At 37.5% G+C, this 14579-nt stretch overlaps 3 protein-coding genes and 1 long non-coding RNA gene across 4 annotated transcripts; 2 read left to right on the top strand and 2 right to left on the bottom strand.

Annotated features, from left to right (window-relative positions):
- Nucleotides 1-3649: 3649 nt before the first annotated feature.
- LOC140792953 (S-type anion channel SLAH1-like) lies at nucleotides 3650-5888 on the top strand. The gene is made up of 2 exons (XM_073144215.1): nucleotides 3650-4904; nucleotides 5491-5888. The coding sequence occupies exons 1-2, from the start codon at nucleotides 3708-3710 to the stop codon at nucleotides 5752-5754; spliced, it is 1461 nt and encodes a 486-aa protein (XP_073000316.1). The 5' UTR covers nucleotides 3650-3707; the 3' UTR covers nucleotides 5755-5888.
- A 578-nt stretch (nucleotides 5889-6466) lies between these two features.
- LOC140792955 (uncharacterized) lies at nucleotides 6467-10984 on the bottom strand. Its single transcript, XR_012109851.1, has 2 exons — nucleotides 9889-10984; nucleotides 6467-6785 (listed from the first exon to the last, which is right to left on the bottom strand). It is a non-coding gene; the product is annotated as an uncharacterized lncRNA (long non-coding RNA).
- LOC140792954 (receptor-like serine/threonine-protein kinase At1g78530) lies at nucleotides 6647-9576 on the top strand. The gene is made up of 6 exons (XM_073144216.1): nucleotides 6647-6770; nucleotides 7001-7148; nucleotides 7227-7565; nucleotides 7652-7906; nucleotides 7993-8126; nucleotides 9170-9576. Exons 2-6 carry the CDS (start codon nucleotides 7016-7018, stop codon nucleotides 9335-9337), a joined length of 1029 nt encoding a protein of 342 aa, XP_073000317.1. The 5' UTR covers nucleotides 6647-6770; nucleotides 7001-7015; the 3' UTR covers nucleotides 9338-9576.
- A 515-nt stretch (nucleotides 10985-11499) lies between the features above and the next one.
- On the bottom strand, nucleotides 11500-13841 carry LOC140792952 (WRKY transcription factor 6-like). Its single transcript, XM_073144214.1, has 6 exons — nucleotides 13461-13841; nucleotides 13263-13361; nucleotides 12980-13141; nucleotides 12582-12884; nucleotides 12385-12498; nucleotides 11500-12283 (listed from the first exon to the last, which is right to left on the bottom strand). Exons 1-6 carry the CDS (start codon nucleotides 13683-13685, stop codon nucleotides 11666-11668), a joined length of 1521 nt encoding a protein of 506 aa, XP_073000315.1. The 5' UTR covers nucleotides 13686-13841; the 3' UTR covers nucleotides 11500-11665.
- Nucleotides 13842-14579: the final 738 nt, after the last annotated feature.

Below are 14579 nucleotides of genomic sequence, written 5' to 3'. Positions count from 1 at the left end.
ATGGTTGATCCTTACACTTTTTTTCTTGATCAAGTAAAAGGAGACAGCATTAGTGACTTCCAAGTAATAGATGCTAATGTGATACTTAAATGAACTGTTAATTAACTCGATGATTACTCTAAAAGCTTAAACTATTAGAAAACCACATATTTTTATCTTTTACATTCCGAAATCTTTCTCACTCCTAGACTTAAGATTTTCTATTTTAAATAATAAATAGGTTTGATTAGACTTCTACAGTGATATAATATTATATTAACTCGTCAGCTACTTTAAAAGCTTAAGCTCTAGGCGAACTATTCTAACAAAATTTCACATAGATAAATGATATATTTCCTAGGATCAATCTGATAGCAGCAGCTAGTTACCTTACAAGATTGGCCACTTTGTCCCAATTATTAGAAAAAATGTATATATATATATATATATATATTGAGGGAAAGAAATAAGGTCAATTGAAAGCAACATATATTCTTGGGTATATTGACATGGAAGATATACATTATATTTAGATTATATCTTCCAACTTTGTAAAGAGTGGGTCAGAATACCTCAGCTCTGTGCCTTAGTGAGGCAAAGTCACTGTCCACCACTAAGTTTGTGCACTAAATATTCCTAGGATAAGATGTGTGGCTTCTCATAAGTTGCTTTGCTTATGGGCACTTTATTATTATTATTATTATTATGCTTATGTTATGAGAGTCAAAGTATGCTGCTAGCTTTTCCATGCACTAGGGTTGGAAAGTACAACTAGGTTTTAAATGAGATTACCTCTTTATGACTTTGAGATCTTTGGTGCCTTGGACTTTTGTTCATAGTCCCAAAGATAGATTTGATCCTGTGGGCATATCTTTGGTGTCTATTCCATACCCTAAATAATCCCATTGTTTTTATTTGTCTTGATGTTAAGTAGCTTGACTATAAAGATAGTTATACTTAGATCTTTCAAGCTATTGTTTTTTGTTTTGTTTTGTGGCATATAAACTTTCTTAGCTAAAAAAGATATCATTGTGACCTGTTATATAACTAGGCAATTTAAGGATCATTTTACTATTCTTTTAGATGGTTATTTGATATTTTTCATCTAACATTATAAACAAAAGTAATAATTCTAAGAGCTCTAGGTATCATTATCCCTGGATAATATAAGGAAGGAAATTAAAAGAAATAGGACTCTCATGACCTGTTTGTAGAAAGAGAATTGCTTAGTCTACCAAAAGTAATAGAAAAAATTATCATGAACAAAGCACTAACAATCCTCATGCATGCCTTAGATTGAACATTTTTAAAAAATGATTAGCTTAATCATATTGGTCATAGACACCTTTGGGGAACTAATTTAGCCTCTACTTAAAAGAGTCTAGACTCTCCAAGTGACCTTTATAAATTAGTCGCATTTTTAGCATATATTATCTTAGTCTAAGTGCTTATGTGGGTCTATTTCTATATGAAAGGGGGTTGACATAAGTCATCTAATCTAATAATTAAAAGCAACGATCGTTATGCCGTGTTAGTAGTATTGGCAGGTGGCACGAGGATTACCGCACCGCAAAAGAGGAAGACGATGAGGTCTCTTCGTCACTGGTATTTTCCTTCCCCCTCCTCTCGATAATGCCATAGCGAAAGAAGAACGCGATCGGCACGTGCCCTGCAAACTAGTAAAGAGGGTTGGCCTTGGCCTAATTATCCGGTCTATATCTCACGGGCTCTTGAATTATCACACAAAGAAAATAAAGTCATGAAACAATGAAACTTTAGACTTATTCATAATCCTCACCATCCAATCTCAAATTTGGAATTAGTTTAAGCCCACTTGAACCATTTTTGGGTTTAATTCGTCATTGATATTTAGTAGGGCACAATATAAGCTAATAGTTTAAGCTATTAAGTCAGGTTATCTAATATAAATCTCTGATCAATACAAGGTACTGAGGACAAAAAAAGAACATTCACAACCTACAAAGTAAAATTATCTTTTAAATTAAATATCATTTACCTTCAAGTAATTATATCCAACATTACTGTACCATTCTATACAACTTTTTTTTTTTTATCAAACTAGTTATTAAAATTTTCATTGAACAAATTACTAAAATATTCATCTATACCAAATATAACAAATCAAGTAAAATTGTAAAATACCCAAATTATCCTTCTCTCTAATCAATCTATTTAGCAAATATAAATGGTATTTTAGCATTTTACGTTGGACAGAGAATCTAACGGTATCATTTTAGTCAAAAATATAAAGACTGATTTGGTAAAAAAAAAATCTCATTTTATTCTTTTATCCTAGATTAATTTTCAAATTATCTCATTATACTTTGCAATTAACTATAGATTATCTTCTTCTTTTTTTAAGGCTTCCACTGCTACTACACTCCTTTTGGGACATTGTTAGCTATAAATTCTGACCAACTCCATACCTTGTCACCTCTAAAAGCAAAAGATTTGGGGATTAAATTTTTTCACAGCCATATAATATTACTACACTTTATTACTGCACTTTTTAAAAAAAAATTAAGGGCTGTGTCAGGTTTGGATCCTTTAAGGTAGACTCTGTTGATGTCCACACATGTAAATTAAACCTAGTTTTCTTTCAAAACAGAGGGTAATTAATCCTAACTTACTAACTAAGCATTCCTCATTACTCCTGACAAGATTCAAGAAGAAATGTAATTTATACTCATCTTTGATTAATTGAAGTAGGGTTATTTAAGACATTTTACTATCTGCGATAATACCTCCACCGCAGTGATATAAAATAAAATTTATATGGCGAAATTATTTGAAATATTTCTTTTACCAAACTAACCCTTTCTAGATTTTTTTTATTTAGTGCATAAGTTTTTTTCTAAACATAATTTTATACACATCTTTTAAATATAAAATAATTATATCTATAATTTACTTACATTTTGTTATTTGATTGTAAAACATAATGATCACCTTGAATAAATTTATGTGAAAATTTTATATTTAATTACTAACTATAAATAAGCATATTAATTAAATTAAAAATTTTGCTTAAAAAATATACATAACTTTGTCACACTTTGTGTATAATTTATCATGCGAGTCATAATTCATTAATAAGTAAGTGTTTAGTTATAAAATATATTTAAGTAAGTTTTATTCATAAATAAGTATCCCTTATGTACAAATGAAACACCATCTAAATCAGCAAAATCGTTCATGCAACTCTTTTTAGTCTCATATTTAAGTTTCCAGATAAATTAATGAAGTAATTAAAAAATTTTAAAAGATTTATAATGGTCAAAAAAAAAAAAAAAAACTCCAGCCGCCCATGCAACCTGAGTAGACGTATAATCCAACGTCACTGCCATAGTCCAAGATAAGAAGAAAAACTAAAGCCAAAGCTGAGTCAGCGAATAATTAGCTTAGCTTAGCCCATGCTTCCAAAGCTGAGCCAACTTAGCCAAGGCTATTAATTTTAAGTCCTTCTCAAGCTTAATTAATAGTGATTAGTGAATAGTTAAAAGTTATAATAAAAATTCTAGCTGCAGTTGCACCTAGTCAGCTTATTCTTGCTCACTTGCATCCAGGTCAGCATCTACTGGACACCATCCATCTTAGCTCCCCCTCCAAATCTCTATAAATACCAAGCCATGCACTATGCCATGAACGCATCCTCAAACTTATCCCTTTGTGTGCTTATAGAGCTCCTCCCAAATAAACCAACATCCATGCATCACCCTCCTCCCATGGAGGACGCCAAAGTCCGCCACCTCCTCATCACTATTCCTCACTCGCCTACGGAGGCCGCTATGGATTATTCGGATGATAGAAAGAGTGTTTGCTCGTCGACACAAGCCGTGACAGACCATCTGGATAATATAAAGGGGTTGTCATTGGACTCTGAGGAGATGCTGACTGATTATCTATCCGCACAAGTCACAACAGACTGTCAAGATACTAGAAATGAGTCATCATTGGAACTTGAAGAGATGATGATTGATAGTATATCCACACAAGCCACAACAGACTATAAAGATATCAAAAAGGGGTTGCCATTGGACTCGGGGAAGGTGATGATTGATGGCTTGTTTGCACAGGCTACAACAACAAATCATCAGGGCACTAGGAAAGGGTGCAAGGGGTCGTCGTCTACGTCGTCACCGGGATTCGGGGGGATGCTGAAGCGGTTCCACGCCGGCTACTTCCGCATCAGCTTGTCCCTCTGCGGCCAGGCCCTGCTGTGGAAGACGCTGAGCGAGCCGACGACCGACCCCCACGCCCTCCGGCCGCTGCTCCGCCTCCTCCCCTCGGCCGCCTTCGTCCTCCTCTGGTCCCTCGCCCTCCTCTCCCTCGCCGCCCTCTCCCTCCTCTTCGCCGCCCGTTGCCTCCTCGCCCCCCGCCGCATCCGCGCGGAGCTCGCCCACCACGTCGGCATGAACTATCTCTTCGCCCCCTGGATCTCGTGGCTCCTCCTCCTCCAATCCACTCCCTTCCTCCGACCCAACTCCGACTGCTACCACCTCCTCTGGTGGCTCTTCTCCCTCCCCATCCTCATCCTCGACGTCAAGATCTACGGCCAGTGGTTCACCAAGGGGAAGAAGTTCTTATCCATGATGGCCAACCCCACCAGCCAGATCACCGTCATCGGTAACCTCGTCGGCGCCAGGGCGGCTGCCCAGATGGGCCGGAGGGAGTGCGCCGTGTGCATGTTCTCGCTCGGGATCGCCCACTACCTCGTCCTCTTCGTCACCCTGTACCAACGGTTCCTCGGCAGCGACAGCCTCCCGGTGATGCTCCGGCCGGTGTTCTTCCTCTTCTTCGCGGCGCCGAGCATGGCCAGCCTCGCCTGGGACTCCATCAATCACTCCTTTGACACCTCTTGCAAGATGCTCTTCTTCCTCTCCCTCTTCCTCTTCGCCTCCCTGGTAATTAATAATCAATCTTTCCTCTTATACAATCTTATCCTTTTCAATTCACTTCACGACTGCATTACTAGTATACGTATATATTTCTTAAAACATCTCTTGCCATCTTATTAAGTTTTCTTTAGCTTTCTACGGGTGACAAAATGTTTCTTGTGTTCTTAGCTTTACCCATTAAAGACATTGTCTTCTCCTTCTTTCTCGCTATTTGTTTAATTTAGTGTTGCATGGCCACTTACGCTACCACGTCACTTCTCCTTTTGTTTTCCACTCCTTCGGGCAAAACAAAAACTTTTAACACACTTATATTTAGAGAAGCAAAATTTGAATTCATGGAAAAGTACATTTTACTCGCACCTCACTACACTTAAATTCACTTCACAACTTATGATTATATTTGAATTAAAAGTTTTTATTTATTATATTTAATTAATCTATATGTCGAATTTGAAAATACTCATTAAAAACAAAACTGTAGATAAATTAATAAACTTTTTAATATACTAAAGATAATACTGATTACATTTTAGATGATAAAATTATAATAAATCTATTACAATAAATGATAATATGTGTGCAATGCATGCAGGTCTCGAGGCCGGCCTTGTTCAAAAAATCCATGAGAAGGTTCAACGTGGCCTGGTGGGCTTACTCCTTCCCGCTCACCTTTCTCGCCCTCGCCGCCACCGAGTATGCCCAAGAGGTGAAGGGAGGGATGGCGGACCTCCTCATGTTGGTCCTCTCCGTGCTCTCTGTTGTCGTCACCTTGGTTCTGTTAGTATTCACAGCAATCAAAACGAACGAGATATTACCGCACGACGATCCTTTTGCATGCTCGCGGATAATGAAATAAATTAATGATGATGATCGACGGCAACGATGATTTGTACATGAATTATTGTAGTATTTTAGCGAGATCGAAGGAAGCATTTAAGAGTGTAACAAATATATTTATGGGTACAATGAGTTTATCATGCATGCCTACTATAACCATTCTTTCCATTGTGATGGATTGTATGAAAGACTAGAAGCACTATTTTCCCATAAATTGATTGAAGTATGAACATTTTTTTAAAAAGAAAGTTCATTTATTTTAATATATCGATTATAATTTAATATAAAAAATAAGAAGAAATAGGACAATAGCTATAAAAGCAAGCCCTACACTTAGTTATATAATTAAAGCAGGTATCACATCAAAATGCATGCACAGGCGCACAGCTCCTTTTCTATTAATCAAATGGGTTTGAATATTTATTTTCTTGCACACCTTTATATTTCTACAAGTTTACAGTTCACACCCCAAGTTAATTAATCAAAGTTGAAGGGAAGGTAATAAACTTGATTTTACGTCCAAGCCCTCATATATTTGTTCTCATACGTCTCAAACTGTAAATAGTAAGAAGAAAGTGGACGAATAGTAGATTTGTGAAGATGTAGGGTGTGAAATGTAATTTGCTCGACATTTTCCTAATAAACGAAGGCCACGTGGCAATAAAATCTCATCCGACCAGTGCATCACATCTGACGTGTCCGGTCGGACACCACTTCGTTTAGACACGTCATGAAAAAAATGATTGAGTAAAAAAAAACTGGAGATATGCCAGCAAATAGAGAAAGGGAAAGGGTATAGGTCAGAGTTTCACATGATTCAACCCGTTTGATTGGTTGGATCTTCTAACTTTTACACCTAACACCTCACACAATGGACACATGTCCACATAGGCCCTCCTCCTGAGACCAAACTGGTTCTCTTTTCCCATTCTGGGTGATTCCAAAGTCCACATAAAAAGGAGAGTAGTAGTACCTTCCATTGTTCCTCTCTTTCTGAGCTCAAACTTCTCCATCTCCAAGGTTTTTCTCTTGTAGGTAAGCCTCCGCAATCTGCATGCATTCAAATAGTAATACATTTGCATGAAGTTTTCTATGCTGTAAGATGTAGGCATCATTGCAAGTATTAACAAAGTTTTTATTCTGCTTCAATATGTGAGAGGAATGTAGGAGTATGTTAGCTGACAGTGGAAATAATTCTGCATCATAGAAGAAAAACCAATTCAGAATGGTATGTCTAAATTAACAGTTATTTACTTACTATGTAGTCTCAGGATTGAAGTATGGTTGGTCCTACCTTGGCACTCTACGTTACAATTTGCTGCACTGCATTTGTGATATCCAAGATTATTGTGGCATGCCTTCTCTACAAAAAGTGGGCTCGGAAGCGAAGAATTATTGAAAATAGCTTATCAGGTAATCTATTTCTTCTTTACATATAGTGCAAAATTCAAGAATTACAAATGGAACAGAGAATGAAATGTATGCCAACAGGTGGAAAGATGGTAATGTTTCGATCTGCAACGACGCGGTCTCTCAGCGCCAAATCTTTCATGAAGAAGACCATGAGGTTATCAAACAAGGATATCATTGGTTCTGGAGGTTATGGCACTGTGTACAGATTAGTGATAGATGATACTATTGCATTTGCTGTGAAGAAATTGAACAAGGGAAATAAAGACAGAGAGTGTGGATTCGAAAGAGAGCTGAATGCAATGGGTGACATAAAGCACAGAAATATTGTCCCTCTCCATGGATACTATATAGCACCAAGCTTTAATCTTCTGATTTATGAATTAATGTCAAATGGAAGCTTGGATACACTAATTCATGGTAGTATGACCATAACTTAGCCAATGAGAATATGTTGTCCTCAAGATTCTTTTTCAGTTCTAAATGCTTATGACATACTGATACAGGCAAATCTAGCAAAGAAGAACCTCTGGATTGGCCTACAAGGTACAGAATAGCAGTAGGTGCAGCAAGGGGCTTATCGTATCTTCATCACGATTGTATTCCACATATAATTCATAGGGATATTAAGTCAAGCAACATACTATTGGATCATAACTTGGAGGCATGTGTATCAGATTTTGGACTAGCCACACTGATGGAACCAGATCAGACTCATGTATCAACAGTTGTTGCAGGAACTTTTGGGTATCTTGCTCCTGGTAATGTGCTAGATAATGGTTCTTTTCTTGTATTTTCCACAAATGTTAGGAAGAAAGAGTGCGTTATTATTATGAATTCTTGACAGAATACTTCGACACGGGCAAAGCAACGACAAAGGGTGATGTCTACAGCTTTGGCGTGGTCTTGCTTGAACTTCTTACCGGAAAAAGGCCAACCGATGAATCATTCATCGAGAATGGCACAAAGTTGGTGACCTGGGTAACTTTCCAACTCATAAGTCTATCTTCCAGAAGTCAAACTTTTGAGTAACCAAGTTCATACCACTAGTAATAATGCATTTCTTTTTGTATCTCCGCAAATATATAAATTCAAACAAAGTTCTTTTATCCAAGGGCATATAATTCATACTTCTATATTCTTCTGCAAACTCATTTTTATACAAAAGATGCATCCTGAGCTAATTTTAGCTTTCTAAGTAATCATAAATGTTGTCAGTGGAGATAAATTAGACTATCTTCTTCTCTCTCACTTTAACACTATTCCATGATTTTTTTTGATCTCCTAATTGTATCGAATTATTGGATTTGTTAGTATGAAACTCCTTGACAAATAGTATTCAGAACCCATCCCAGATTGGTAAAAGATTATTCATAGTATAGCTTGTCAACATGATATTGAACAGAGACAGAGAATTACACTGTCAGAAGGTAGTGTTATTTCTTCAAATAAAATGAGACACTAGAGTCAGTGTCAACCTGCCCAAATTCTTGTTTCACTATTCTATGTGCCTGGCCACTTTCTCTTATTTCACTATAACATGACTACTGGTTTTAGATGATATGCTTATTTCCATTCTAGGATACAATGAATTACCTTGTCTAAACCTTTCCAGTTTCGAAGTCTTGAACTGTACCTTTACTTGCCTTTTTTCTATTCTATTTACTTGTTTCACTCAATTGTACCCCCCACCCACCCACCATATATCTGCAGTTTTTCCCTTATGGGGCCTCTCCATGAATAACACTTTCCCCTTTAAAGTATGACACTATGCTATGAATAAATTGAGCTATATAGAACTATAAGCATGTCATTGCCCTGACAAGAAATTGCCATTGCTTTGATGAGCACTACAGGACTATAAGCATGACATTGCCTTTCATTGAGCATTCTACTCTAGATAATAGTTTTATTTGTTGTATGTCACCAAAGTGTAACATCGTACAGGTTTTCCAGTCCCTTTCTTTTAATAAGCTGCATTTCAACATGCTAATGACTTAATGCTGTGAAATGTGGTGTAACAGGTGAAAGAAATCATGGAAGAAAAGAGGGAAGAACATGCAATTGATGAGGCCCTTGTAGATTTCCCAATTGAAGAAATTAAGAAAGTCTTCCTTGTCGCAGAAAAATGCCTAGAATCAGATCCCTCCATGAGACCAACAATGGCTGAGGTTCTTAAGATGCTTGAATAAATAAGTTAGATAACCTATATTTAAGTTGTTTTGTCCAATGCAATCAACCGTCGCTGTTACTAACTGTTCTTACCACCCTTGAAGTAAATAGCCAAATTTTAGTTAGTCCCTCGTGTAATAAGAAATTAACAAGTTATGATATTGCAGGTAATAAGAGAAAGTGCTGTCTTGAATATACACTGATCCTATCTTACATGCATAAAGAATATCTGAGCTGTGGTACTGTTTCTCTTTCCAAATTTATTTTACGCTATAATTAGTCAACAAAATAATTTCAGTGATGCAGAAGATATGGTTTTATGAAACTTCAGGTAGTTAAAGTCTAAAATTATATTTCTTTTTCTGGAATTACAAGCTATACTAACCTAAAATTTATTTATTCAAGTGAATCTTCAAGTGTAGGTAGGAGGAATTTATCTCTTAACTACATGTTTGAGTGGTTTTGCAAAACTTTGGAACTTTCAGAATCTAATCAATCTAGTAAACTACTTCACATTTCAAATCCCATCCCATTGTCCTACAATTTCTCACAAGTTTCAAGAATTGCACACCTGCACCAAGTAGAATTCAGGATGACTCCAAACAACCAGGAAGTTGAGCTCCATAAAGTATTCAGCTCTTCGACTGCAGCAAAAGGATGCAAAATAATTATTCAGCAGATAAATCATAGTCAAGGTCAGATAACAACGAATACAGTCTGTCTGTTAAACTGAAAACAATTCTACAACGCCAATGTTACATTTTTACAAAACCAAATAAATTTATCAAAGAACAATGCTATGATTATCGACACTTTTACGAACATTTTAATCTCTATTCTGCACACTAACACTCAATTATGCTCCCTTCGGTTCACAAAACTGTTCGTCAACTCTTCATGGCCACACTTCGTTTATCAAATTGTAATACAAATAAACAACAGAAGGAAAGAAACAATACTCAGACATTCTTCAACACCTCATGGAAGTACATTTTCTATCTACCAATGTGTTAAGAAAAATAATCAAACAGTTGGCGTGCATAATTTGCAAGACCAATTGTGTCCCACAAGCAAGGTGAATCCTAGCGATATATCTTCAGCATGTATGAAAGATTAAAATATGTACATAAATCTTAACAAACAATAAAAATTCTCAAGAGGGAAGTGCTTTTCTGTGAATAAAATGTATACATCTACCAAGGGCTTTTACATCATTCCCATTGAAATCTTTTTAAAAAGAGCTCTATAATTTCGGTAGCAATTAAAAAGATACGGATAAGAAACATCGTTGTCCGGGAACTTGATTAGCTTAATAATGCAATCGAGAACACATCGTTGGATAAGAGAAGACAATGGAGTTTGTTATCATCTTCCGTTCAAATTCCTCGGTGTTAAACTCGCATACGTCGATCGGACTCCAAGTTTTTCTGCCGATTTGTCATCCACTCGCTCTTATCCATCTTATCCCATGCATTATTCAATTCCACCCCTCACAAAGAGACAAAATTGGGAGAAAGGATATTTCTTTATCGTTTAATTTGCAAATCGGTGCCGTCGTGGTCTCCAAATTCGTCACCACCCCCTGTCCTCATTCCCGGTGTACTTTTCGTCAACGCCCAATCTTCCTCCTTAAGTCTTCTCCTCTCTCTCTCACTTCTTCTTCTTCTTCTTCTCGACGCAACTATTAATTTTCAAGTTGTCTTGGAAGTGAAATTCTTAGAGATAATTTTATTTCCCAATTGGCATTTAGTGGGGGGCTAACCATTAAATGCATATATTTTTGATGTCCAGATTGGCCTAAATGAATTATCCTTAGTTTTTTGACACCAAACTAGTCTTATATCTGTGATATAAATGGTGGAAAAAAAAATATTGTAAAGAGGTGAGGGGTGATTTGCAAAAAGAAGCGGTCCATCTTTTTCTCGCACTCTTTTTTTTTATTCCTAATTCCACCGAATCAGCATACCAGTCAAATGACCAACTGCCACGTTATCTCCTCGTCAAGATGGGCCCCGCAGTGCGGCCCAATGAAAGGATTCGGGGGAAAAAAAAAGGCCATTTCCGTGTCAAACCAGCAACCCACGTTGTTCACGTGCATGGCGCTTTCTTTGACCCCTTCCTCACGACGTTTCTGGATCCAACTCCCGAGAGATCCGCCCATGGAAGCAACTCCAGAAATTAATTATTATAAATATATTTTCCCCATCTCCATCTCTTTATATTATTATTTACCGTAAATGATCGATTACACATAAAAATTACCAAAAAGGAAAAAAAAAAAATATCTTTGTATATCTTGATATCAGAACAAAAGAAAAAAGAAAAGAATTTTTGACGCTCTTCAAGAATTAGCAGCCTTTGTTGTTGTTGTTGTTGTCTCCATTGCCATTGGCGTTCGCAGTGCTGCTGCTGTTGTTGGTATTATTATTTCCACCTATAATAGAGGTTATTGCGGTGGCGATAGCGGCCATGAAGTTAGGATCGGCGGTTATCGCCGCGGTGGCGGCGCTGACTGTGTCGGCTAGCGACGCTGGGGCGGCTACCGGCGGCCTGTGGTTCAAGAATTGTGCGGCGTCGGACTCCGGGGACATCTGGAGCCCCGAGAATTTCGACTGGTTGTACATCGCCTGCCCGAAAATCTGGGGCGGGGGGACTTGGAACTGGGAGGCCGGCGGCGGCCTTTGAAACGGGGCCGGGTTGGGGGGTTGGGTGAGATCCAACGTGACGGTCGGGAACGGCGCCGACGCCGATATCGTCGCCATGCTCGTCGAGCATGGCAGAATAGCCCTCGTCAAGAAGTTGGAGTTCATCATGCCGTCGGCGCTCGGCATCGAGCCCGAGAGGAGCATCGACGCTGCTGCAGATGTCGTCGCCGCCATAGCCATCGCGGCCGGCGGCAATGGATGGTTGTGGTTACCTTCGTATGTTGTTATCAATATAGAACGATCTTCTGCACACCTTTGCACCTATTTTTTTTTTCAAATCATCATATCATGCAATTAATGATCAATAAAATTAACAACACTAGAAAAAAGAGAACAAAATTAATGATTAGAAATCATAATACCTGTTTGCGAACTGGGCATCCAGTAGCCATGGTGCATCGATAGTAAGCACGAGGGCAGGGATTTCCTTTAGCCATCTTTTGCCCATACTTCCTCCATTGGCATCCATCAGTGATCTACAAGAGTTAACAATTAAGTTTGAATCCAATGCAATCGATCAATTGTTGTAATTTCTTTTAGTTAATAAATTAGTTCTTACCATTGGAGCCTCGGACCTGGCACGAACTGATACGCGAGCTTTCCTCATGGTGGCTTCTTGGGCTTGATCGGGTCCTTTGGGAGTTGAAAATTTTGGCAATGGGTCAGAGGTATCTTCTCTAGTAATCGTAGTAGTAGTAGTAGTAGTAGTAGCTTTTTCATGATCGAAGGGGACTAGATCTCTGTTAGTGTGCGAGGAGGAGCGGTCGGGGCTGCCGCCTTCCGTCGACGAGTCCGACGGCTCGTCGGCCGGACCCAAGTCCAGGAATTGCCTTGGCGCTGTAGCTCCTTCATTCTTCACAGCCTAGAAATTACAAATTTGTATACAATTATGTGGGTTTTTTTTACATTGTAATTTTAATCAAGTTATTATGTATATTAAGAAAGGTTGATAATTACCACATGATCTTGTTGGTTAGCAGTTCTTTGATTCCTTTGCTGCATGAGTGTGATGATATGCATCTCAAGAGCATTGTAGTTGGTGGTCACTTGGCTCAGCATCATTTTTAGCCTCTGGTTCTCATCATTCATACGTCCCACCTCAGCTTGCAACGCTGCTAACTACACAAAAGAACAAAAAAAAAAGTTACAAACTCTATGTTAACCATTCAAACTAATCATCAAGAAGAAGAATATTAAAAAAAAAAAAAAATATATATATATATATATATATATATATTACCTCACTGATGCCTTCTTTGTCTTCTTCGTTCGGCGAGATGCCATCGTCGACCGTCGACTGGTCGCTGCCGGTGTTGGCCGTCAAAAGTTGCAGCCCGGTCTATATATTTATAAATATATAACGTATGTTAGTAATTAACTAATTAAAACAAACAATGAACAACTATGAGGAAAAGTAAGGAGCTGTGGAAGGACTTACATTGATGGTGAGGTCTTCCTTCTTAGGGACCTTGAGATCGGGATCGGAGTCAGCGACGCGGGGCTTCTTGTTCTTGTCGTCGGAGAAGAAGTCCAGCTCGACGGAGTGATCCATGGCGAAGCTGTCTTTGCGCTTGAGGGAGAAGAAGTTAGTAGCAGAGTGAAGGAACAACGAAGTGTCTAACGTAAGCCCACCTCCACCAATACCACCACTAGTTTTGTCCATAAACTTTATGGATGATTAATACTAGAGAAGGGTATGTGATTGAATAGAAGAAGAGAAGAGGGAGGTCTGAAGTCTTCTAACGCTGAGATGGGTTGGAGAATAAATAGAGAAGAGTTTGAGAAGTTGTGAAGAAAGAGAGAGAGAGAGAGAGAGAGCGAGAGAGAGAGTGACGACAGATGGTGCGTCAAGATGAGGTGCAACCCGAGAAGATTGAGGCGGTTAATTTTGAGAATTGGATTGAAGGAAAAGAAAAAAAAAAGAGAAAAAAAAAGAGAGGATGTTTGTTTACATTTATGCCCTTGTAAAATTAATTCTTAATTTACTTGATTAATTTACTTTGGCATTGTATGTGAATTAAATGGTGAAAATATTAAATTATCCCGCCATAAGAAAAAGATATTTTTGGTAAATTAAAAAAAAATTTAAAAAAAAAAAGTAAGCATGTTATATAGCTAGCTGTTCACAGGACTTCCATCTGATCGTTTATAAATAAAAAAGATGATGAAAACCTTATGGAAGGGTTGTTTAATATATTTTTAATAGTTAAAAGAATTTACGTGTAAAAAGATGATAATTTACAATATATTTGTAATTAACCCAATAATATAAGCCTTTTGAACTTTTGGGTGTCATTTGGATTAGTACATAACTCCTAGACCTGGCTAATTACACTCATTTTTTATACTTGAATAAGATGGCCTAAGTCGGTTTAGAAAATATAATATTTAATTGTAAATCAATTGAGTTGAAAAGAATTAAATTTATAAAATATTATCAAACGACTAAAATACTCTTTTACGGTGGATTAACAAGAAAATGAGAGAGTAGAAAGAGCGAGAGAAGAATTAAAATAATAATTAATTGAATTGATGTACTTTCAACCGCAAAAATGGT

This window comes from Typha latifolia, chromosome 7 (genome assembly GCF_019914945.1).
Source record: "Typha latifolia isolate L0001 chromosome 7, TyphaL0001v2, whole genome shotgun sequence".
Classification (NCBI taxonomy): domain Eukaryota; kingdom Viridiplantae; phylum Streptophyta; class Magnoliopsida; order Poales; family Typhaceae; genus Typha; species Typha latifolia.
The sequence above is the reverse complement of the archived record's forward strand: the minus strand, read 5'-3'. Positions and strand labels throughout refer to the sequence as shown.

Bases quoted from the DNA above. Each gene is read 5' to 3' on its own strand.
- LOC140792954 (XM_073144216.1), top strand. From the start codon at position 7,016: ATGGTTGGTCCTACCTTGGCACTCTACGTTACAATTTGCTGCACTGCA. The intron at 7,149-7,226 runs GTAATCTATTTC...GTATGCCAACAG, and splicing joins TATTGAAAATAGCTTATCAG to GTGGAAAGATGGTAATGTTT. The intron at 7,907-7,992 runs GTAATGTGCTAG...AATTCTTGACAG, and splicing joins TTTTGGGTATCTTGCTCCTG to AATACTTCGACACGGGCAAA.
- LOC140792952 (XM_073144214.1), bottom strand. From the start codon at position 13,685: ATGGACAAAACTAGTGGTGGTATTGGTGGAGGTGGGCTTACGTTAGAC. The intron at 12,499-12,581 runs GTAAGAACTAAT...TAACTCTTGTAG, and splicing joins CCAGGTCCGAGGCTCCAATG to ATCACTGATGGATGCCAATG. The intron at 12,284-12,384 runs GTATTATGATTT...AAAAAAAAATAG, and splicing joins GATGCCCAGTTCGCAAACAG to GTGCAAAGGTGTGCAGAAGA.
- LOC140792953 (XM_073144215.1), top strand. From the start codon at position 3,708: ATGCATCACCCTCCTCCCATGGAGGACGCCAAAGTCCGCCACCTCCTC. The intron at 4,905-5,490 runs GTAATTAATAAT...CAATGCATGCAG, and splicing joins TCTTCCTCTTCGCCTCCCTG to GTCTCGAGGCCGGCCTTGTT.